Genomic DNA, 24,419 nt, shown 5'->3' with positions numbered 1-24,419 from the left:
TCTCATGTGCATATGCATTTGCGTGTTTGCTTATTTTTTGCCTTTCTCCCCTTCTTCACTGCATCTCCAGTTTGTTTTTATCCACTCTCATTCCCACTCTTCTTAATCCTTAGATGATATTATTTATTTATTGTTTTAATATTTATCCCCTTTTTGTTGCATTTGTTTTTATTATTGTAGTTATTATTGTTGTTATTGATGTTGTCGTTGGATAGGACAGAGATGGGGAATCGAGAGAGATGGGGAAGATAGGAGAGAGAAAAATAGACACCTGCAGACCTGCTTCACTGCTTGTGAAGCGACTCCTCTGCAGGTGGGGAGTCGGGCTCAAACTGGGATCCTTATGCTGGTCCTTGCACTTTGCACCACCTGCATTCCCTGATGGTATTATTTAAAGATATTTGTGGACCCAGGCAGTGGTGCACCCGGTTAAGCACACATGTCAGCTGCAGGGGTTTGCTTTACAAGCGGTGAACCAGGTCTGCAGGTGTCTCTCCCTCCCTCTCTAGCTCCCCTCCTCTCTCACTTTCTCCCTATCCTGTCAAATAAGATGGAAAAAAAAAAGAAAAAAGCTGGCCACAGAGAGAAGTCGACTCAGGGGATGCATTGGATTGACCTTCCCGTGGTGCATCCCGTGAGTACCCATTCATTGGGGAAACTGACGATCCTTCCTAGCCGACTGAATCCACATGGATCCCAGTCACTTTCAAAGCCAGCAACAAGCAGCTCCTGACAGCTTTCAAGCTGACGCTGTTGACTGTTGACTACGGAAGAAGGGCCAATACCAAGCCCAAGTGATAACCCTGGTGGCAGTAAAAAAAAAAAAAAAAAAAAAAAGATTTTTGCCACTGGGCCCTGTTTTTTTTTTCTTTCTTTCTTTCTTTTTTCCAAGTTCATGTGTATCAGATCTCTAGATTGCAACTGTAAGTGAAGCCATTTGGTAGTTGTCTTATTTTGCTAAGCACAATCACCTCCAATTACATCTATTTTGTTGCAAAGGACACAGTATCTTTCTTGGTTGCAGAGTAGTATTCTGCGAAGTATATACTTCATAACTTCTTTAGCCAGTCATCTGTGGATGGACAGGTAGTGTTGGTTTCTAACAGGCATTAAAGTGTGTGTGTGTGTGTGTGTGTGTGTGTGTGTACACTCTACATGTGTTACTGCTCAAAGTCTAGTAGGTCCCATCCACCAGGCTTCCACTTCCTTTGCCTGTTCCCTGCCCCCCACCCCCCACCTTTGTTTTCTTGTTTATTGTGTTGCTCTTCCGCGTGTGAGTGACATCATACAGTATGTGTATTGGGGCTGGCAAGATAGCTCACCTGGGGAAGTGCCTGCCTTGCCAGCCACATGACCCAGCTCCAAGCCTGCCCCTGGCGCACTGCAAGGGCACAGGGTGGCACTGGAGGCAGCTTTGGTGCTGTAGTGTCTCTTCCCATCTTTGTCTCTCCATTTCTTTCTTTCTTTTTTAAAGATGTTATTTATTTATGAGAAAGATAGGAGGAGAGAGAAAGGGCCAGACATCACTCTGGCACATGTGCTGCCGGGGATCAAACTCGGGACCTCATGCTTGAGAGTCCAAAGCTTTACCACTGCGCCACCTCCTGAACCACTGTCTCTCCATTTTTTTTTTTAAATTTTTATTTATAAAAAGGAAACACTGACAAAAACCATAGGATAAGAGGGGTACAACTCCACGCAATTCACACCACCAGAACTCTGTATCCCATCCCCTCTCCTGATAACTTTCCTGTTCTTTATCCTTCTGGGATAAAGAATGGCTCAGGGTCATTGTGGGGTGCAGAAGGTAGAAGATCTGGCTTCTTTAATTCCCCGATGAATATGGACATTGACAGGTTCATCCATACTCCCAGCCTGCTTCTCTCCCTAGTGGGGCAGGGCTCTGAGGAAGCGGAGCTTCAGGACACATTGGTGGGGTTGTCTGTCCAGAGAAGTCCAGTTGGCATCATGGTAGCATCTGGAACATGGTGGCTGAAAAAGAGTTAATATATAAAGCCATACAAACTGTTACCTCTGGGGCTCTGTGCTGGCCCTACAAATCCTCTGCTCCTGGCAGGCATTTTCCCTGTTTTATTGGATAGGACAGAGAGAAATTAAGAGGAGAGAGAGGGAGAGAGACAGAGAGACACCTGCTTCACCCACTGTAAAGTGTCCCCCCTGCAGATGGTGAGCTGGGGACTCGAACCCAGGTTCTTTTGGGTCCTTGTACTTCGTACTATGTGCACTTAACCGGATGAGCCATCACCCACTCCACCACCTCTCTCTTGCCACCAGATTTATCACTGGGGCTTGGTGTCTGCACTATGAATTCACCACTCTTGGTCGTTTTTTTTTTTTTTTTCTATTTTATTGGATAGGACAAAGAGAAATTGAGAAGGGAGGGGGAGGTAGAAAGGGAGAGAAAAAGCCTGCAGACCTGTGTCACCACTCATGAAGCAGGTGGGAAGCAGGGGCTTGAACCTGGGTCCTTGCCACATGGTGATGAGTGTGCTTAACTAGGTGCACCACTGCCTATCTTTCTTCCCTCCCTTTCTTTCTCTCTCTCTTCTCCCTCCTCCTTTCCTCTCTCATTCTCCCTTTACTCCTCTTGCTTCTTTCCTCCTCTTTCTTCTCTTTGTTCTTCTCCCTCCTCCTCCTTTGTTCTTTCTGTTTATTCTGTGTGTGTGTGTGTGTGTGTGTGTGCGTGCACGTGCTGAACTCTGATAATCGACAGTGCTAGGGATCAAACTTGGGAACCTCTGTCACACATGTCCGGTGCTCCACCACTGCTCTGTCTCCTCCTGGGTTTCAGCCGTGAGCCCCTGTGTTGTTTGGAGGACTAACCATGGGAGGACTAAGGACCCCTCCCCAAGAGTCTGGGACACAGCGAGGGATGAGGACACAGCTGGGGTGGCTCTTGCAGTGGGACACAGTGGAGGTCACGGCGTCCAGCAGTGCTGGCCAGCCGTGGTGTCTACACCGCAGCCGGCTCTTTCTGTGGCCTGTGGGGACTGGCCACCCCGGGCTGGGGACCTAGACGCTCAGCCAGGGCCCTGAGGTTTGTGAAGGTTTGACCTGCTGCCTGTTCCTGGCGGGGCCTGAGCTTGAGGTCATCTCACACTTTCAGTTCAAACCAAACAGCCTGGTGACTCACTGGGGGATCCTCAAGGACTGTCCCCGCCCCTTGCCCGGCCACCCGGCTTCCCGGCACTGGCACCGCCGGCTCAGCTCCAGCTCACGCCAGTGGTTTCCAGGAACCACATAGGGAAGCAGGAAGAAGAGAGACTTTGCTTTGTCTTGGGCTGAAAAAGCTAAAACCCAAAGCAAGTCTCCCCCAACTCCTCCTCCCCCAGCTGGGGTGTGTGAGGCAGCCTGACACAGAGGGCAGACTGTGCCTGGGGTCCAGGGCAGGGGCAGGGAGGGCTTCTGTGCCCGGGACAGGCTGGGCACAATGGGCTCTTGGTGACTCAGTCTGCCCACAGGGGACAGCGTGAGTCAGCTGTGGCGGGCACCCAGTGTGCCTTCTTGAAGGGCCGCTGCTCCGTGCACTGAGCCCCCTAGGGCGTCTGGAGCTGGGAACTGGGCTCCCACAGAACTGCCAGATGCCCTAGTTTCACACACTGCCTCCACATGCTTCCCTGCTGCTCCAGGTTTGCCCCCTCTCAGCAGTGTTCTGTTCCTTTCCTTCTCTTCCTTCTCCTCTGCTTTAGTTAACTAGGTTTGGATGAAGAGAGAACTTGAGAGGTGAGAGGGGGATTGGGAGGGAGAGAGAGACACCTGCAGCCCTGCTTCACCAGTCCTGAAGCTTCCCCCCTGCAGGTGGGAAGTGGGGAGGGTGGAGTTGAACTGGGTCCTTATGAAGGGTGAAGCATGAGCTCAACCAGGTGAGCCACCAGCTGGCTCCTTTTCCTTCTTTCAGCCTTAGCTTGTTACTGGGGACTCAGGCTTTTTATTTTTTTTAATCTTTTTTTAATTTTAATTTTTTAAAATATTTATTCCCTTTTGTTGCCCTGGTTATTTCATTGTTGTAGCTATTATTGTTGTTATTGATGTCGCTGTGTTGGATAGGACAGAGAGAAATGGAGAGAGGAGGGAAACACAGAGGGGGGAGAGAAAGAGTGACACCTGCAGACCTGCTTCATCAGTTGTGAAGCGACTCCCCTGCAGGTGGGGAGCCGGGGGCTTGAACCGGAATTCTTACGCTGGTCCTTGTGCTTTGCGCCACCTGCACTTAACCTGCTGCGCTGTGCTACCGCCCGACTCGCAAGACTCTGAGGCTTTAATGCAGGAAGCTGTGTTTATTCGATGTGGGCACTTATGATGACTCAGCGGGTTTGTACCTCCCAAAAAACTGAGCCCTGAGCACAGGGGTGGGGGGTGGGGGGCTGACACCTTTATATAGTCATCACCTTTCCAGTAGTAACTCATAGCAACAAGCATCAAAGGGTTTTTATATACAGAGAGTACAACTTGTTTGGGTTATCAGCAGGCTCTGGGGCAGAAGTGTCAGATTCTAAGGCCCTGACCCAGGCCACTTTGATGACAGCAGCAGAAAGCCCTGTTTGTGCTGGGAGGAGGGGAAGGTGGCCACCAGCTGCATTTTTTTCAGCCTAGAAGTTAACCCTTGTTTCCCTGCCACATTAAGATTATCATCCTTATCAAACAGGCCCTTCTTGTCTCCCCCCTAAACTGGGGACAAGGAGACAAATGGCTGTCTTCCTTCCTCCTCAGAGATGCTTTCTTTTGTTTACAGCTGTGGGGGCAGCGAGATCGCTCACTGGGGAGTGTCTCTTTGCCGTATGTAGGAGCCCTGACACCGCATGGGGAGTGCAGTGGAACTGGAGGACACTCCAGGGTTGTGCCTCTCTCTTTCTCTGCTGGAATGACTAGCAGCCTGGAGGGCTGAGGCTGTGGCTCCACAGAAACTCCCCAATAGCCCCCTTCTGGCCTGCACACACAGAAGGCAGGGGGAACACCTCACTTTTTAGGGACCAGAGAGACAGCTGGCCAGGCACCACACTGAAGGCAAGATGGTACTGGGGGAAACTCCAGTTCTGTGATGTCTTTTTTCCTCCTTTTGTTTTGTCTTTGTCTGCCTCTGTCTGAATGAGAAAGTGGCCTAGAGCAGTTGAATTGTGCAGGTGAGAGGCCTTGGACACACACACACACACACACACACACACACACACGTATTTATTTATGGGAGATAGATAGATAGATAGATAGATAGATAGATAGATAGGGAAGCATAGCATCACTGGTACACACAGTGTTGGGGATTAAACTCGGGAGCACACACTTGCATGCCCTTTCCTCTGTAGCTGAATTGTCTCTCTGGAGGCAGGGTCCATCTCTTTCTCTTTTTTCCTCCCCCTAATAGGACCGAGAGAAATTGAGAGAGGAGGGGAAGACAGAGAGGGGGAGAGAAAGACAGACACCTGCAGACCTGCTTCACCAATTGTGAAGCAACCCCCCTGCAGGTGGGGAGCTGGGGCTCGAACTGGTATTCTTGAGCAGGTCTCACTTCGTACTACGTGCGCTTAACCTGGTGCGCCACCGCCCGGCCCTGATCCGTCTTTCTTTATCGGTGATTTGGCAGGACAGGCTGACAGTGCATTGTCGCTGCCCTAAGTCTCAGCTACAGTGAGCATTGGAGTCAAAGGACTGAGGTTCACACAGAACTAAAGGGTCCAGTTCCAGCGTCCAGGTCAGCAGTGTGTCCGTCTGCACTGTGAACCTATGAACCCTTACAGGAAGGGAAGTGAACCTCCAGTTGAGGAAATGAGAGGCAGGCCGCAGGCAGGGAAAGGCAGACGCCAACCACTTCCCCAGCGAAAGTGCTTCTTCCCTGGTGGGAATTTCTTTCTGGTCACTGTATGCGGTGGCATGAAGGAACCCACCTGAAAGGGCCCAGGTGAGAGGAAGGGAAAGCCAGGTGGACCTTTGTAGCATAAGGTCCAGGGAAGGCTGTGGTGGCAGGCAGTGGTGCACTGGGTAGAACCCAAGTTCAAGCCCCAGTTCCCACCTGCAGGGGGAGGCTTCATGAGCAATATTGTAGGTGTCTCTCTCCCTCTCTATCTCCCCCTCCCCTCTCAATTTCTCTCTGTTCTACCAAATTAAAAACTAAGTATTAAAAAGAAGAAGCTACCAATAGAAATGGAGCAAGGGGGAGTCAACATAATGATTCTGCAGACTTTCGTGCCCAAGACTCCCAAGTCCCAGGTTCAGGCCCCAGCGGCACCATCAGCCAGAGCTGATCAGGGCCGTGGTTTCTCTCTGTCTCTGTTTCTCACATTAATATGCATAAAATGAAAAGAAACTTGAAATGACATGTAGACAGAAGAGAAGTGAAAGCACGCCTTCACAAGCGCAGGCTGCAGCACCCTCATCACAGAGCCACACTGGAAGCACACTGTTTCAAGGCAGAAACTTACGGAGCGGCCAGCGGCATAGCTCACCTGGCTAGTGCGCTGCTTTGCTCTGTGTGTGATGCTGGTTGGAGTCCTGCTCCACTGCACTGAAGGAAGCTTCGCTGCTGTTGTCTCTGTCACGCTCTCTCAGCCTCTCTGTCTTCTCTGCCTTCATCTTTTTTTTAAAAAAGGTATTTTAATATATGTGAATGGAATAAATTCCATATGTACTCTTTTATTAAAAATATTTATTTTCTTTTTTTGTTGCCCTTGTTGTTTTTATTTTATTTTTATTTTTTCTTTAATTTTTTATTTAAGAAAGGATTAATGAACAAAACCATAAGGTAGGAGGGGTACAACTCCACACAATTCCTACCACCCAATCTCCATATCCCACCCCCTCCCCTGATAGCTTTCCCATTCTCTATCTCTCTGGGAGCATGGACCCAGGGTCATTGAGGGTTGCAGAAGGTAGAAGGTCTGGCTTCTGTAATTGCTTCCCCGCTGAACATGGGCGTTGACTGGTCGGTCCATACTCCCAGTCTGCCTCTATCTTTCCCTAGTAAGGTGTGTCTCTGGGGAAGCTGAGCTCCAGGACATATTGGTGGGGTCTTCAATCCGGGGAAGCCTGGCCAGCATCCTGGTGGCATCTGGAACCTGGTGATTGAAAAGAGAGTTAACATACAAAGCTAAACAAATTGTTGAGCAATCATGGATCCCAAGCTTGGAATAGTGAAGAGGAAGTGTTAGGGAGGTACTCACTGCAAACTCTAGTGTACTTCTGCTTTCAGGAATATATTTTGCAGTAGTTTACAGATACGTGTAAACATATGCTCTCTCTCACAGAAACTGGTGTATATCTAGGTTATGGGACTTTGTTAGAAAGTGAACCACCTGAGATGAAATTAGAGTGTACTATAAAAGGAAAGGTCTCACCCGAGTAATGAAGCTGAAGGGTTGTCATTCCACACGTGAAGTCTCTGGACACAGTCTGAGGTGAAGCATGTTGAGGTGGCAATCGTTGCGTTGGTTAGGTTGTGATCGGCGGATGCAATATTATTTGGTATGGATTGGGAGAGGCATATGGGAAAGTGGGCCCTATCCAAGGGTTCCAGGACTGGGGGAAGTAGGGGCTCTATAGTGGAGATGTGAGGTTCCTGCTGTCTTAGGGTTCAAAAAGACAATCGATAGTTAATATTATCATCACATTATTTGGTAATTGGGTTAACTTTGAAAAGTCCTTTTGTTAGGGTTTGCTGTACAGTATCCAGTATCTTGTATATAGCTGTGCTATTGGATGCTTCTGCTCTACTTGGTCTAGGCTTTTGAGAGAGTCCGCATATCAAATACACAACCTATATATTAAAAAGATTCAGTTTGTGTTTTGAGAAACTTTGAGACATACAACTGATTTTCCCCCTCATATTAATTAACTTGTGATTTATATGACTACATTTTGCTAGGAGTGTACATAAACACCATTCCCACCACCAAAAGACTGTGACCCATCCCTCCCACCCACTCCCACCCCCCACTGGCCCAGGAAGCTGCATGTCTACCCCTCACCACAGGGTTTTTACTTTGGTGCCCTGCCCTTGTTGTTTTTAATCATTGCTGTGGTGATTATTGTTACTGTTATTGATGTTGCTGCTGGATAGGACAGAGAGAAATGGAGAGAGGAGGGGAAGACAGATGGGGAGAGAAAGATAGACACCTGCAGACCTGCTGCACCGTTTGTGAAGTGACTCCCCTGTAGGTGGGGAGCCGGGAGCTCGAACCGGGATCCTTAACACCAGTCCTCAAGTTTTGTGCCATGTGTGCTTAACCTGCTGCGCTATAGCCCGACCCCCAGTATGTATTATTATATGATTTTTTTTTGCCGAATGCCTCATGGAAGGCAAATTCTTGGGAAAATTTAGCATCACTGCAGCAAGAGTAATACAACAACAAAAAAAAAAAAAAAGGAAGGAAGGAAGGAAGGGGAGAAAGAGAGAGAGAGAGAGGGAAGGAGAATGAAAACATTGCTCTAGGGAAGCCTATATGGCTAGCATCTCACATGTGTGAACCTGACTTCATGCCCTAGCACTACTTTAAAAATATGAATTCTGAAAAATACTGTTTATTTATTTTTATTTCATGAGACAGGTTTCCACTCAGGTTTGGCATACATGGTGCCAGGGGTTGAACCTGGGGCCCTCCCTCCTCCTAAGTCCTGCGCTCTACCACTGAGCCATCTGCCTGGAAGAGCTTCTTTCTAGAGGGCTGGAATCGCCTCCCCCCCCGAATTAGCTGAGGGTGGTGGTGGCCAAGCTCTGTGACGGTATCACCAACCACTGAGCCATAAAAGAAAAGGAGAAATGAAACAGACACTCCAGGTGTCACGTGCCATTTAGTCCCCCGTTATAACGGGGAGACAACGTGAGGAAGTGTCCTGAGACTTTGCAGATGAGCCTGAGTGATGACTGTGGACTGACTACCAGCTGGGCAGGAGGGCGTGGGGGTACAGGTGGGGGCATGATGCAGCTGACAGAGGTGCTTAGACCTCGGCGGTGCCATGCAGTATTTGTGTATGTGAGAAAAGTTCCCTTCATAAAAGACTTAGAGATGGGGGTGGGGGTGTTGAGACATCCGTTATTGAGTGCTAATACAAAAGCATGTTTTGGGGAGCTTTGTGTTGAGGATTAACCTCCCTGTGGTTAATCCCAGGCATGTGGGTGAGGAGGAAGGAGGGGTGACCTGAAGGAGAGGCCTGAGCCTTTTGGGGTACATTTATTTTATTGTTATCTGGGTGGGAGGGGGGTTAAAATAACAGACAGTTGTCTTCTTGGTCCTGGAGGACAGAAGTTCAAAATCAAGATGCCAGTAGGGGGTCTGGTGGTGGTGCGCCTGATTGAGTGCATACACTACCATGCATGAGGACCTGGGTTCAAGCCCCATCCCCCCTTGCAGGGGGAGCTTCTTGAGCAGTGAAACAGTGCTGCAGGTGTCTCTCTGTCTCTCTGCTATGCTATCTCCCCCTCCTTTGCAATTTCTCTTTTCTACCCAAAGAAAAAAATGTCAGTGGCGGGGGGTGTGGCTGGGCAGTGGCCCACTTGGGACAGCCTGTGCCTTGCCCTATAAGAAGTCCTGGGTGTAAGCCCAGCACCATATGGAAGCACCTTAGTTGGCCCAAGGAAGCTCCATGGATGATGGAGCAGTGCTGTGCTGTTTCTCTGAGTGCATCTGTCTTGAAGGCCACTTCTTTCCTTTCGTTCCCCTGCCCCCTTTCTCTTTTATTTGATAGGACAGAGAGAAATTGAGAGGGGGAGGGAGGAGATAGGGAAAGAGACAGACAGACACCTGCAGACTTGTTTCACTACTCATGAAGCCTCCCCACTGCAGGTATAAACCGGAAGCTTGAACCTGAGTCCTTGAGCATGGGAACATGTTCGCTCAACTGAATGAACCACCACCTCGGCCCCAAGAGTCCAATGCTTTCTCCACTGTGCTACCTCCTCATTTTATTTTTTCTTTTCTTTATTTTTAAGGTTTTTTTTTTTATTTGATAAGATAGAAATTGAGAAGGGAAGGGAGAGCGCGAGAGAGAGACATGTAGACCTGTTTCATCCCTGCCTGAGGGAAAGGGTGGCAGGAGGCTTGAACCTGGGTCCTTGTGCATTGTATTGTGTGTGCTTAACCAGGTGTGCCCTTTCCTTTTTTTCTTTTCAGGACAGCGTCACCCCTCTTCTGTGTGAGACCCTGTACCACATCTGCTGCTCAGCACTAGTGCGGCTTCCATGCCCCCTTCCCCTTTTGCTTCACTTTTGCCATCTGAGTCCCCAGGTTTGAGATCAGCCTTTTCCAGGGTCCCTTGTCCAGTGGGCTTCCTTGAATGCCAAGGCACATGGGCGCCATCCCCACCTGCAGCCGGCTCAGAAAAGCCTGGCTCCCCAGCTCTTAGCTCCTGAGGGGCCAACTGATGTCGGGGAGCCTGCAGCCCGAGGTCAGGCTGACCCAGAAAGCATCGTTCCACCCCTCCCATAGTTCCCTCTGGAGTGTGACTCACTGGAAGCTTCCGGGCTGGCTGTCCCTTCTCTGGCCTCTTATTCTGGCCTTTGCCCAGCAGCTATCAAACCAGGCTCCTCTGTCCTGGGCATTGAGAGAGAGGTCTAGCCTGGTCAACCAGATGGCCACCCACGGCTGCTCCAGGGAGGAAGCTCTGCCCAGCTCTCCTGGCCATGGGCCACACAGTCTTGCCAGGGAGGGTGGAGTGGGAGAAGGATTGGGCTTGAACCCTTTAACTTCCTCCACAGCTCCTGTTAGCCTGTATTTTCATGCCAGTAGACAGGATTTTTTAAAAATTGATTTAATAATGATCCACAAGACCATAGGATAAGAGGAGTACAATTCCACACAATTTCCACCACCAAAGTTTCATATCCCATCCCCTCCATTGGAAGCTTTCCTATTCTTTATCCCTCTGGGAGCATGGACCCAGGGTCATTATGGGGTGCAGAAGGTGGAAGGTCTGGCTTCTGTAGTTGCTTCTCCACTGGACATGGACATTGGCAGGTTGATCCATAGGAGTGGTTTTTTTTTTTTTTTTAAGATTTTATTTATTTATTACTCAGAAACATAGGAGGAGAGAGAAAGAGCCAGACATCACTCTGGTACATGTGCTGCTGGGGATTGAACTCAGGACCTCATGCCTGAGTGTTCGATGCTTTATCCACTGCACCACCTCCCGGACCACAGGAGTGGTTTTTTTTTTTTTTTTAATTAATGAATTAAATTGATTTTTGTAGAACTGGGACCTAACACATGAGCTGTTTCACTGCTCTTGATACCCCCTTTTTCATTCATATAGGGAGATGGGGGAGAGATGTCACAGTACTGGAGCTTCCTCTGGTGCACTAGCTCCTCCCATGTGGTGCCAGGGTTCAAACCTGGGCCACACCACGTGGCAGTGCAGGCACTCTACTTGTTGAGCTATCTCTCCTGCCAAGGGGTGATTTGTTGTTGTTTTTCTTCAGGGGTGGCTTTTACTTGTGTTCCCATGTCACTGTTTCCAGGAGCACAGGCAAAGCCTGAGCTGGAAGGAGCTGGGGCTTTGTGGGGGGACAGGAAGGAGGCTGTCCTGGCCCCGGGGCAGGAAATGGGGGCAGGGAGAGTCTGGGGACTCCTCTGTGGGACTAGAACTTGAACCACTGCTGGGGTCCAGAGAAGAGACTCAAAGTTCAGGGCATGAGATTGAAGTATGTGTCCTGGGGTCCACAGTCCCTGCTCCTGACCCCTTTGCTAGGGTGTAGATACTAACTTTTCTAAAAGCTTAGACCCGGGAGAAAAGAAGCAACCGGTGGAGTTACTTTATAAGACACAGCTATATATAAATAATGTCAAAGGACATAAATTATGATGATGTGTGTGATACAGCAAATCCTAACAATGGGATTTTCAAAGTTAATCCAATTTCCAAATAATTTGATTATAGCAATAACTGTCTATCTATTGCCTTCTTAAACCCTAAGTCAATAGGAACGTCCTGCTTCCTCTATAAATCCCATATTTCCCCCAGTCCTGGAACCTCTAGGGTGGGGCTCACTTTCCTGCATGCTTCTCTCAGTTCATATCAAATGATACTACTGATCCCAACCTAATCAATGCAATGCGTATCACCTCAGCATGCCTCTCTTTAGACTGTGTCCGGAGACACCAGGCGTGGAACGTCTACCCTTCAGCATCACTACTCGGGTGAGACCTTTCCTTTCTCATAGGACTCCTTAATTCCATTTTGGCTGGCACTTCCTAACAAAGCCCCAAAACCTAGATATAGACCAGGTCCCATGAGACAGGGCATATTTACACATGTATCCATAAATTAGGGCAAAATATAGACCTGAAAGCAAAAGTGCACAATAGTCTGCAGTGAGTCAATAAATGAAGCAAGCAAGTAGAAAGACCTAAAAAGACACCATAATGTTCCTAATGAAATAGTTTCTGCTTAGACACAGATACTCTCTTTACCTACTTCCTATTACACTTACCTCGGTCACTCCAAAGCAAACCTTATCAAAGCAAGGACTACAAAAGCTGAATAAGGGCAAGAGACTGGCATACTTTAATGCTGACTCTTTAGTCACTATCAGGCCACCCCATCAGCTAGGGCCCTAGTTGGGAAGTCCTGGGATTCCCACACAGACATGATGGGCCTAGACCTCGAATAGATCCCTCTCTCTATTGTCACTGCTCATCTCCATCAGGAACAATACAATAGACCCCTTTGTGGGCCCCATAGAACCTTGCCCTCAATGTGGATCAACACTGGAAGAGAATGTTCCATCCTCCTAAGGGAGGCTGGATAACATACTGTGTCTACCACCTGTGGTAGATGGGTCCTGAAATTGGGGCAGCTTGGAATGTTCCTACTTATGACCACAGACCTACAGGGATGCAGAGGTTACATAGGCTCCTATGCTGAATATGGGCCCCAGATCAGATCAAATCCATGGGGTCTATAGTCAACAATACTTATACACCTTTCCCATATTTGGGAGCTACTTTCTTCCCTGATCCAGCTTTCTACCCCCTTTTCCAGCCATGACATCATCTCTGCAGACAATAACTTGGGTCCACCTGCATGTTAGCTGTCAGGCTTAGGAAAAAACTAGTATAGTCATGGGCCCTTTGGAATATAACTAAAATAGACCTACTAGTTATCTTCAAAACGGAGACCCCAAGTCTTCATCTGCACTATTCCAGCCTTTAGGTTCATGATCAGTCAACAATTTGTTTGACTTTATATGTTAACTTTTTTTTCAGCCACCAGGATCCAGATGCTACCATAATGCCAACCGGACTTCCCTGGTTGACCCCACCAGTATGTCTGGGAGCCCTGCTTCCCCAGACCCCTGCCCCACTAGGGAAAGATAGAGACAGGCTGGGATTATGGATTGACCTGCCAATGCCCATGTTCAGTGGGGAAGCAATTACAGAAACCAGACCTTCCACCTTCTGAACCCCATAATGACCCTGGGTCCATACTCCCAGAAGGATAAAGAATAGGAAAGCTGTCAAGGAAGGGGATGGGATACAGAGTTCTGGTGGTGGGAATTGTGTGGAGTTGTACCCCTCTTATCCTGTGGTTTTTGTCAGTGTTTCCCTTTTATAAATAAAAACATTTTTTAAAAAGAAGATACTAACAGGGGTCAGTGGTCGTGAACCTAGTAGAGAGTGCTCCTTACCATGAGCAAAAACCTGGGTTCGAGCCCCCGTCTCTACCTTCAGGGGGAAGTTTTATGAGTGGTGAAGCAGTGCTGCAGGTGTCTGCCTCTCTTTTCTTTTCCTCTGTTTCTATAAGGGAGGGGGGAAAGGCCCCCAGGAGTGGTGAAGTCATTGTACAAGCACAGAGCCCCAACAATAACCCTGGAGAGAAAGATAAGGAGAGAGAGAGAGAGAGAGAGAGAGAGAGAGAGAGAGAGAGAGAGAGCTGATACACAGCAGAGAGTGGTGTTAATTTTCTAACTGAAAGAGATAAAAGCATGTCTCCATCGTTTTTTTTTGTGGTGTCAGGGATTGAATCCAGGGCTTTTTGCATGCCCCGCCTGTTAAGTCACCTCCTTGGCTCCAGATGGCAATATTTGTTTACTTTAGGTGGTGCCACATACATACCTGATACAGCAGACCAGCCTCCCTGGCCCAATTTTCTATTCTTTCTTTTTTTTTTTATGTTTGATTCTTTTTAAAATTTATTTTATTTATTTTCCCTTTTGTTGCCCCTGTTGTTTTTCATTATTGTTGTTGTAGTTATTATTGTTGTTGTTACTGATGTCATTGTTGTTGGATAGGACAGAGAGAAATGGAGAGAGGAGGGGAAGACAGAAAGGGGGAGAGAAAGATAGACACCTGCAGACCTGCTTCACCACCTGTGAAGTGACTCCCCTGCAGGTGGGGAGCCAGGGGCTCGAACCAGGATCCTTACGCCAGTCCTTGCGCTACCACCCAACTCCCTATTCTTTCTTTTTTTGAGAGAGAGAGACAGCAGAAGAGGAGAGAGAAGAAAGATAATTTAGCATCATACCATCATCCATAGAGCGCTCTTGGTTCTGTCCATAGGGTTGAGAAAGGAGAGACACAGCCCTGCTCCACCATCCATGGAGCTCTCTGGGTGCTGTCCATGGTGCTGAGAGAAGAGAGACCCCACAGCCCTGCTCCACCATCCATGGAGCTCCCTGGGTGCTGTCCATGGTGCTGAGAGAAGAGAGACACCACAGCCCTGCTCTACCATCCATGGAGCTCCCTGGGTGCTGTCCATGGTGCTGAGAGAAAAGAGACCCCACAGCTCTGCTCCACCATTCACGGAGCTCTCTGGGTGCTGTCCATGGTGCTGAGAGAAGAGAGACACCACAGCTCTGCTCCGCCATCCATGGAGCTCTCCTAGAAGCCACCACTGCCTGACAGCTTTGCATGCCCACTGGGAACATCCCTCTGACCTGTATTCCCACTAGGCTTGAGAGTCATTCATTTCTTTACCCTGTGATTCATTCTCTTTCATCTTGCTTTCCAAACTCCAGCATCATAACAGGTTCTTTGTTTTGCAGTGAAGCTGGCTTCTGCCTCCTCTGTGGGGGCTGTGAATATACCATCTACCATTTGCAGAAGGTTTGTTTACAAAGACCTGGCCTCTGGTGACGGCCCTCTTACCAGGACCAGTATTTAAAAACAATTATTTATTTGCTTTATTTTATTTAATATACAACAAGGAGCTGAGAGAGAGAGAGAGAGAGAGAGAGAGAGACCTACAACCCTGCTTCACCACTTGTGAAGCTTCCCTCTGAGACTGGGGATTTGAACCTGGGTCCTTGTGCAAGTAACATGCGAGCTCTACAGGGCATGCCTCCATGCCCCCCCCCCCTTTATTCATTTAGTTTTAACAAATTGAAAGGAAACCTAGGTTCAGCCCTGGTGGGCAGTCTTACCTCACCTCACCCTCAACAGAGCAGGAGTTTCCTTTTACCAAAGCTGGTCATTAGAAAAAGGTCCTTAGAGGTGGCCTGCAGTTTATTTTCCAAGTTTGGATCAGAGCCTAATGGCTCAAGAGAGCTTTGGAGCTCTTGCTCTGTTTTGATCCACTTCCTTTGATATCCTGGTCTCAGCCAAGGTGGAAAGGACATGTCACCTCTCTGTGTCTGTCTCCCTGTGAATGTCCCCGGGCTGTGACTGAAGCCCATGGTACGGTCCTGGCTGCTTCTTCTCCAGTGTGTGTCTGGGATCTCTGCATACAAACAGGTGCTCTATCAGGCTGAGCTATCTCCCTGTGCACACAGTGCCAGGGATTGAACCCAGGACCACACACATGCAAGTCCTGTGCTCTACAAATGAGGCATCCTCTGGGCCCTAGTGCTCTGGGTTTCAAGAGGGAGGAGGACAGCCCAGGAGGTGTTGCAATGGATAAAGCACTGGACCCTCAAGAAGCATGAGGTGCTGAGTTTGATCCCTGGCATTGCATCTCCCAGAGTGATGCTCTGGTTCTCCCTCTCTCTTTCCCTCTGTTCTTCCTTCCCTCTCCCCTCTTTCATTAATAAGTAAACTAAAGTAACTCTTCAAGAGAGAGGGGAAAGAAAGAAGGTCACGTGGTGTAGGCTGCTTGTGAAATGTGGGGGGTGTTCTCCCCCCTAGAGATTTTCAAATCATAATGTGCCTGTGACTTGGAACCTCCTGGAGTTCTTGTTCAAATGCAGATTCCTGCCCAACTGGTTTGGGGTGGGGTGGGGAGTTTAGCCTTTTATCCTGCTTCCAGCTGCTGCTTCTTTAAGGTCCACATCTAGGAAAGGAAGGACTAAGGGCGTGGCTACATTATTTTGTTTGTTTTGCTACTGGGGATTTTTTTATTTAAAAAAATTTTTTTTATTACCGCCAGGGTTATCCCTGTAGCTTCGTGCCTACGCGATGAATCTACTGTTCCTGGCAGCATTTTTCCTTCCTTCCTTCCTTCCTCCCTTCCTTCCTTTCTCTCTCTCTCTCTCTCTTTCTTTTTTTCATTTATTTATGAGAAAGATAGGAGGAAAGAGAAAGAATCAGACATCACTCTGGCACACGTGCTGCCAGGGATAGAACTCGAGACCTTATGCTTGAGAGTCCAAAGCTTTACCACTGTGCCACCTCCCAGACCACTCTCTCTCTCTTTCTCTCTTTCTCTCTTTCTCTCTTTCTTTCTTTCTTTCTTTCTTTCTTTCTTTCTTTCTTTCTTTCTTTCTTTCTCTTTCTTCCTTCCTTCCTTTCTTCCTTCCTTTCTTTCTCTCCCTCTCTTTCTTTTTTTTTTTCTTTTTTTTTTTTTACCAGAGCACTGCTCAGCTCTGGCTCATGGTGGTGTGGGGGAATTGAACCTGGGACTTTGGAGCCTCAGGCATGAGAGTCTGTTTGCATAACCATTATGCTGTCTCCCCTCCACTTTCTTTCTTTCTTTCTTCCTTTCCTTTCTTCTTTCTTTCTTCCTTTCTCTCATTCCCTTACTTATTTCCTTCCTCCTTTCTTTCCTTCCTCTCTCTCTTTCCCTTCTTTCTTTCATAGTTTGCTTTTTTCTTCCCTACTTTTCTTCCCTTCCCTTCCTTCCTTCTTTCTTTCCTTTCTGTCTTTCCCTTCCTTTATTTCCTCCCATCTTTCTTTCCTCCCTTCATTCTTCCCTTCTTCCTTTTATTTGATAGGACAAAGAGAAATTGAGAGGGGAGGGGGGACATAAAGAGGGAGAGAGATGGAGAGACACCTGCTGTGCTGCCTCATCACTTATGAAGCATCCCCCCTGCAGGTGGGGAACAGGTCCAGTACTAGTGCCTTGAGATTACATTTTATGTTAGGATTTGTACTTTATTTTTTTATTTTTAGGACATTTGTTGTTTGTTGACACAACAGAGTATGTTGCCAAGCATGGTTTTTTTTTTTTTTTTTTTTTTTTTAATTTGGATGGACACTTTTTTTGAGATTCTGTTCTCCGTTACTTTTGGGTGTTAATTTCTCTCTTTCATTGGGTGGTATTTTAGTGAATAGTCAGTGATGACAGTAGTATATTTGGGACTGAAAAAACAAAAATGTCAGGGCCAAGTGGGAGCTCACTTTATAGAGGATACACATTACCATGCACTATGACCCCTGGTCCTCACCTGCAGGAGAGAAGCTTTGCAGATTGTAGGTCATGCTGCAGGTGTCTTTCCTCTTTCTCTCTCTCTGTCTTTCACTTCTATCAAATTATAAATGAAAAATAAAGGGAAGGAAAAGGAGGGATAGAAGAAATAGTATAATGGCTGTGTAAACAGACTTTTATATCTGAGAATTCAGAATTCCAGGTTCAAAATATCCCTTACCACCCACCATAAGCCAGAGCTGAGAAGTACTCTGGAGAAAAGAAAACGAAAAAAGAGGGAAACATGGCTACCAGGAATAGTGTAGGCACTGAGCCTCAGTGATAACGCTGGTTGTAAAAAACAATCAAACAGCAACAGAAACCAAGACAAAAAATCTCCTTTACATGTTAAATAATAAATGTGATTCTTTTCAAAGCTGGGCTGTCCAGCAGCTCAAGCCAAGCTGTAAAACCGTTTGGGTTGGACAAGTGAAGGGACCAGAGGTTGGGTCAGCTTTAATGATCTGAGGGGAAGGGTACTTGGAAAAGCTAGGTCTCTGGCGGCTGGGGAAGCCAGGAGTAGAAAAAGAACATTATGGGCTTTTTATATGGCCTAGGGGTACCATGAGGCCACAGATGATTTTTCTGATTTTACCCTTTGCCAAATGAAAAGTAAGAAGCAAAGGAATCAGGACAGAGCTCACAGGTGCCTAAGGACCACTGCTTCTCACAGATCAACTCCAAACAGGCAGGTAAAGAATTCTCTCTGCTACAGTAGAGAAACAAAACAGCCTCTAAAGACCACAGAGGTCAGCATGCCTTCCTTTCTCAAAGCACAAGAGCTAAGTCTAACTTCAAAGACCAAATTCTTCCAGGAATGATGAAGCAGGGTAACAAAACCAAAACATCACTACAGCTTCCTATGCTCGAGGCTGTGGCAGATATCATTTATTGATCACAGCAGATCTTTCCAGGGAATTGAATGACATCCTACCTTCCTTCTTCACAATGTGTGGCTGATAGACAACATTAGATCAGAATTGGCTTGTGAGCTAAGCCAGTTAGGAGGTACCTAGTCTGGTGGGGAGAAGTATAGTCTTTGGACTGGGGAGATAGCACAGTGGTCATGTATAGGACTCATATGTGAGAGGTTCTAGGTTCAATTCCTGCCACCACCAATAACCAGAGTCAAAGTATTTTGTAAAGAGAAAAAATTGGTGGTGGGTACAATGTGGAACTATACTCCTGTAAACCATTATTAACCTACTAAAATATGTAAACATATTATATATATATATATATACATATATATATACATATATATATATATATGTGCTGGGCTAGCGTGGGGGTGCCTCTTCCAGGGCACATACTCTCTGTGTTGGAGAGAACACAACCAGAGCCAGCCTGGGCTGCTACTCACTCAGCGATGCGAGAAAGATGACTTATGAACAAAGCTTGTGGCAGTGAGGCAATGCAATATCTTTATTGATCAGAGAGCCAAGGCTTTTAAAGGGTAGACCCTGAAGTGGAAAATCGGAAATGGAAATGGCTAGGAAAGGGGCAGAGAAAGGCAAAAGGGTCTGGAAAGGTAGGAACTTCCTTAGCAACTGTTGCAAGTGTCTTAACTGGTAGGATTAATAATACCCTGCAGGCAGGGAGGGTCTTGGGGGTAGAAAGAAGATAGATCAAAGGAATGGAATGGGTGGGGATCTTTCAGGCAAAACAATGATTATGTAGATAGGCCATAGTATCAGGAATGCAGGGTATAGCAGGGGGAGCTGGCTTAATGTTTTAAGTAATGCCAGGCTCCTGGAGGCAGAAAAATGCAGGGTGCTTTGTGAGGCTTCTCACAATTTCCCGACATATGTGCATATGACACCAAATCAGAGCTCAGTCATTTAAGTTTTCAGAAGGCAAGTTTTCATACTTTCTGAGTGCAGATATTAATGTACCTGTTTCCTTGTATTGCTACATCAATTGCCACATCTAGAGGAGATGGGACAGGGCAAGTAGTAAGTACTCAGCAAATACTCAATTTTGTTTTTCCACAATAAAAAGTTAAAGATTATTTGCCACTGACACCAAGAGAAAAAATTATTTTAAGATGTATCATGATCTTGGACTGAAGATATATTCAACAGAAATATATTTATAAACTGCTATGTGCTAGACAATTTTTTTAAATTCTGGGACTCTGTGACTGGCAAAACAAGCAAGGCACTAGTTTTTTCTGGAAGAGATTGTATATGTGTATTTTATACTTAAGTTGGTATCCTTTGAAATATAATGATATGTCAGCAATTTATTAATTAATTTGTATTGTGCTATTTTATTTTTCTCTCCTCTCTCAGGGTCCTGATGGAATTGGGTTTCAGAGCCCTCCAGTCATCTTCCCCTAATATTTCTTCCCCTCAGTCGCTTCACAGTCGGTGAAGCAGGTCTGCAGGTGTCTGTCTTTCTCTCCCCTTCTCTGTCTTCCCCTCCCCTCTCCATTTTTCTCTGTCCTATCCAACAATGACGACATCAACAACAACAACAACAAGAATAAAACAACAAAGGCCACAAAAGGGAATAAATAAGTAAATAAAATTTAAAATATATATATTTCTCCCCCTCTGGGAGTATAAATAAAAATTATTTTGGGGGTGCAGAAGGTGGGAGTTCTAGCTTCTGTAATTGCTTTTCCACTGGGCATGGGTATTGGTATTCAATTCATACCATCAGTCTGTTTCTATCTTTTTTTAAAATGATTTATTTACTTTTTAATATTTATTTATTTTTCCCTTTTGTTTCCCTTGTTGTTTTATTGTTGTAGTTATTATTGTTGTTGTTGTTGATGTCATCATTGTTGGATAGGACAGAGAGAAATGGAGAGAGGAGGGGAAGACAGAGAAGGAGGAAAGACACCTGCAGACCTGCTTCACTGCCTGTGAAGCGACTCCCCTGCAGGTGGAGAGCCCAGGGCTTGAACTGGGATCTTTACACCGGGCCTTGTGCTTTGCATCACATGTGCTTAACCTGCCATGCTACTGCCCGACTTCCTGTCTGTTTCTATCTTTCCTTAATGCGATAGGGCTCTGGAGAGGTGAGGTTCCAGAACACATTGATGAAGTTGTCCACCCAGGGAGTTCTGGATGGAGTAGCATCTCTGACTTGATGTCTGTGGCTTAGTGAATTTCTGAAGAGATCCTAATTGTATTTCACTGAGTTTTCAGGTGATTTATTGTTTTTTTTTTCTAGTAGCAAAGGATAGCTCTCTGAAAGGATTCTTACTCCACAGCCACACTTCCACAGGTTCTTCCTCATCTTCCTCCTCCTCCTCTTCCTCCTCCTCATCGCCCACCTCCTCCTTTTTCTTATTTTTCCTGTAGCTTCCTTATTTAGTTAACTAATGATAGGCATTTAGGTTTCTTCCACTCTGTTGTGAATAATGCAGCTATGAACATAGGGGTGCATATGTTTCTTTGGATTAGTGTTTTCATGTTTTTTTGACAAATGCCTAAGAATGATACTGTTAGATAATAAGGTATTGGCATTTTTATTTTAAAGACCCTTCATACTGTTTTCCACAGGGCTGCTCCAGTCTGCATTCCCTACAACAGTGTAATAGAGTTTCTTTGTCTCCACATCCTTGCCAAACACTTGTAAATTCCTGTTTTGTGGATGAAAATAACATTACATATTTAACCCATAATTTTATACCCAGCCAATCTATCAGTAAAATGTTGATGGAATGAACTAAGACAGAACAAAACAAAATATTTAGGTGAGTTGGGGTCAGGTGGTGGCTCACCCAGTTAAGTACACATGTTATCATGTGCAAGGACTCAGGTTCAAGCCCTGGTCTCCAGTTGCAGGGAGAAGTTTCATAAATGGTGGAGCAGTTTAGGTATCTCTCCTGTCTCTCTCTTCCTTTTACTCCCATGTCTATGACAAAAAAGAAGGGAGGGAGGAAGAAAATTAGGCGTGTTTATTAAAGAATAAGACTGAGCACTAGAGCCCAGGAGGAATTTGAACCCAGGGGCAGTCCTCATATTTTTCTTAGAGAACTGGTTCAAAGATTGGGCTGTGGTGTGGGGATTTTATATACTGTGCACACATGAGGGGGAAGTTACAGTAACTATTTCTAGGAAATCTGCAAAGGAGAGTAAGTCAGACAGCAATGTGTCTCCTAGCCTTGTGTGATCCAGTGCAACCAAGATGTCTTTGGTGTTGTCACGGCAACCAAGCATGGCCATTAAAATGTTTTTCTATCTACGCAGCTAACCCCCTTCACTGCTCATCTGCACATCCTGATGGCTGATGAAAAACTTGTCTCAGGTCACGGTGCCCCAGCTCCTTCAGAATCAGGAGATGTAGCCTCTTCATAGAAATACAACCCACTTAGTTCTAGCTTTTGGCTCACATGTGTATCCAAGGAAAACAGCAACTTCAAACTGATTTCCCTGATAATTTATGGCTCCCTTAGATACAATATATTCAGATTTATTGAAGTCTGAAAAAATACACTGGGAAAATAAACTGCTTAATGTTAAAGGATAATTTAAATAAAAAATATTTATGTTATTTATTTCATATGAGCTGAAGAGCTTCACATGAGAGAGGGAAAGAGATAGAAATAGGTAGGTAGATAGATAGATTGATGTAGAGACAGTGGGGGGAGAGAGAATCCAGAGTACCACTCTGGTATATGCTAATCCAGGGATCAAATGAAGAGCTTCAGACATGCAAGTCCATGTGCTCTACTAGTTGAGCTGACCTCCCAGCCCAAAGAATAATCTCAATAGTTTTTATGTAGTTGTTGAGACTCCACCACTCCTGCCTGAGTTTTTCAGATTAGAGAGAGAGAGAGAAAGAGAGAGACAGAACAAAAGAGGGGAAGGCACAAAAGCTTTCTCCAATGCAGTGGATGCTAAGCTCAAACCTCGCAAAGCTAGTGCATTACCCAGGTGAGTTATCTTGCCAGCCCAATTGTAATTTTTTAAAAGTAAAATTACGGTGTCAATACAATTATAAAAATGAACATGTAATAAATAGTTCATTACCTTTAACTCATCATCAGTGGCAGAACTAGTACGATAATACATTTAAAGATGTCAAACAAGCACAAACCTATATGAAACAAAGAAATTATGAGGTAAGTTTACAAACAGATATGAAACTCTGTGTGTGCACATATGTGTGGTGGGAGAGGAACAAGGGTCATTTAATTATTTTTTTCTAGATAAGAATGAGTTCTTATTGCTGTCAGAGATCGACAGTTTGAAGTTTTAGGAAGTTCAAAGGCATAGAGCTGCCAAAGAATGAATGGAAATCAGAAAACTGTAAAGTAATACAGTTCTCACCCTCCTAAGCACATTTTAATTTTTTTATATCCACTTCCTTTTAATTTTAATTTTAATTTATTTAATAAACATGAGACTTCTTTTTATTAGTGATTTAATATGGTTAACAAGATTGTAGGATAAGAGGGGTACAATTCCACACAGTTCCCACCACCAGAGTTCTGTATCCCATCCCATCCATTGGAAACTTCTCTATTCTTTTTGTTGTTGTTGTTTCCCTGTTGTTTTTATCATTGTTGTGGTTATTATTATCATTGTTATTGATGTTGTTATTGCCAGATAGGACAGAGAGAAGTAGAGAGAGGAGGGGAAGAAAGAGGGAGAGAGAAAGACAGACACCTGCAGACCAGCTTCGCCACCTGTGAAGTGACTCCCCTGCAGGTGGGGAGCTGGGGGGCTCAAACCGGGATCCTTATGCTGGTTCTTGTGCTTTGCATCATGTGTGCTCAACCCGCTGCACTACTGCCCGACTCCCAAAACTTCCCTATTTTTTATCGCTCTAGGAATATGGACCAAAATTCTTTATGGGGTGCAGAAGGTGGAAGGTCTGGCTTCTGTAATTGCTTCTCAGCTGAGCATGGTTGTTGATAGTTCTATCCATACCCCTAGCCTGTTTCTATCTTTCCCTACTGGGGTAGGGCTCTGGGGAGGTGAGATTCCAGGACAGACTGGTGAGATCATCAGTCTAGGAAAGTCAGGATGGTGTCATGGTAGCATCTGCAACTTGATGACTGATAGGCAGTAAGATATAAAGCAAAACAAATTGTTCCATAATCAGGAACCTAAAGGTAAGAACAGAGTAGATGGAACTAAGGGTCTTCGTATGGGAAGAAGCTAGAAAGTCTACTTCAGGTATATTCCAAGGGGCCCATGACTTTACTAATTTTTGCCTGAGCCCAACAGCTAACATGCAGGTGGTATAAAAGTATTGCCTGGAAAGATGGTGTCAAGGTTGAGAATAGAACTAGAAAGCTGGATCACAGCAGAAAGTATCTCTCAAATATGAAGAAAGTATATAAATACTGTAAACCCCATTGATCTGTTTATATTCATCACAGGAGCTTGTGTAACCTCTGCATCCCGGTAAGTCTGAACTCACATTCCATGGTCAGAGATAAGAGCATTCTAGGCTGCACTCATTTCAGAACCAGTCTTCCTCAAGTGGCAGAGCAGGATGACACAGCCTCCCTTTGGAGAGCGGGGAAATGCCTACCATTGCTGTTCTACAGTGAAGACAAGGTCCTGGAGAGGACCACAAGAAGGCTTACGATGATGTTCCTGATGATAGTGACCAGTGATGGTGGAGAAAGGGATTTATTAGAGGTCTAGGTTCATCATATCTATGTGTGAATCCATGAATTCCCCAGATAATGAGACTACATACAGAGACTTTCTCACACGTGACAGAGAGAATGAGAAAGAGAAGCCAGAGCACCACTCTTAATACATACGATGCTGGGGATCAAACTGAGAACACCAACTGACTTCCTGTTCAGGGTTTGAGAACTCACTGCATTCCCCACTGTGGAAGTTGTATAGCACAAGGGCCCACCTGCCCAAGTGACACTA

At 45.9% G+C, this 24,419-nt stretch overlaps 1 protein-coding gene across 5 annotated transcripts in view; it reads left to right on the top strand.

Moving 5' to 3' along the window:
- The window catches only part of SLC37A3 (solute carrier family 37 member 3), a 77,215-nt gene extending 55,293 nt beyond the window's left edge, over nucleotides 1-21,922 (top strand). For 2 of the 5 annotated variants that reach the window (XM_060196686.1, XM_060196687.1), the window contains exon 16: nucleotides 13,209-13,500. In XM_060196686.1, the coding sequence (XP_060052669.1) occupies nucleotides 13,209-13,319 (111 nt within the window). In that variant the 3' untranslated portion in view covers nucleotides 13,320-13,500. Of the gene's footprint in view, nucleotides 1-13,208; nucleotides 13,502-19,856; nucleotides 19,982-21,767 lie in introns of those variants that run through there. The other 3 variants (XM_060196688.1, XM_060196690.1, XM_060196691.1) reach the window with 3 other exon arrangements.
- The last annotated feature ends 2,497 nt before the right edge of the window (nucleotides 21,923-24,419 follow it).

Source organism: Erinaceus europaeus, chromosome 8 (assembly GCF_950295315.1).
Source record: "Erinaceus europaeus chromosome 8, mEriEur2.1, whole genome shotgun sequence".
NCBI classification, from domain to species: domain Eukaryota; kingdom Metazoa; phylum Chordata; class Mammalia; order Eulipotyphla; family Erinaceidae; genus Erinaceus; species Erinaceus europaeus.
This window is presented reverse-complemented; position numbering and strand designations above follow the sequence as displayed.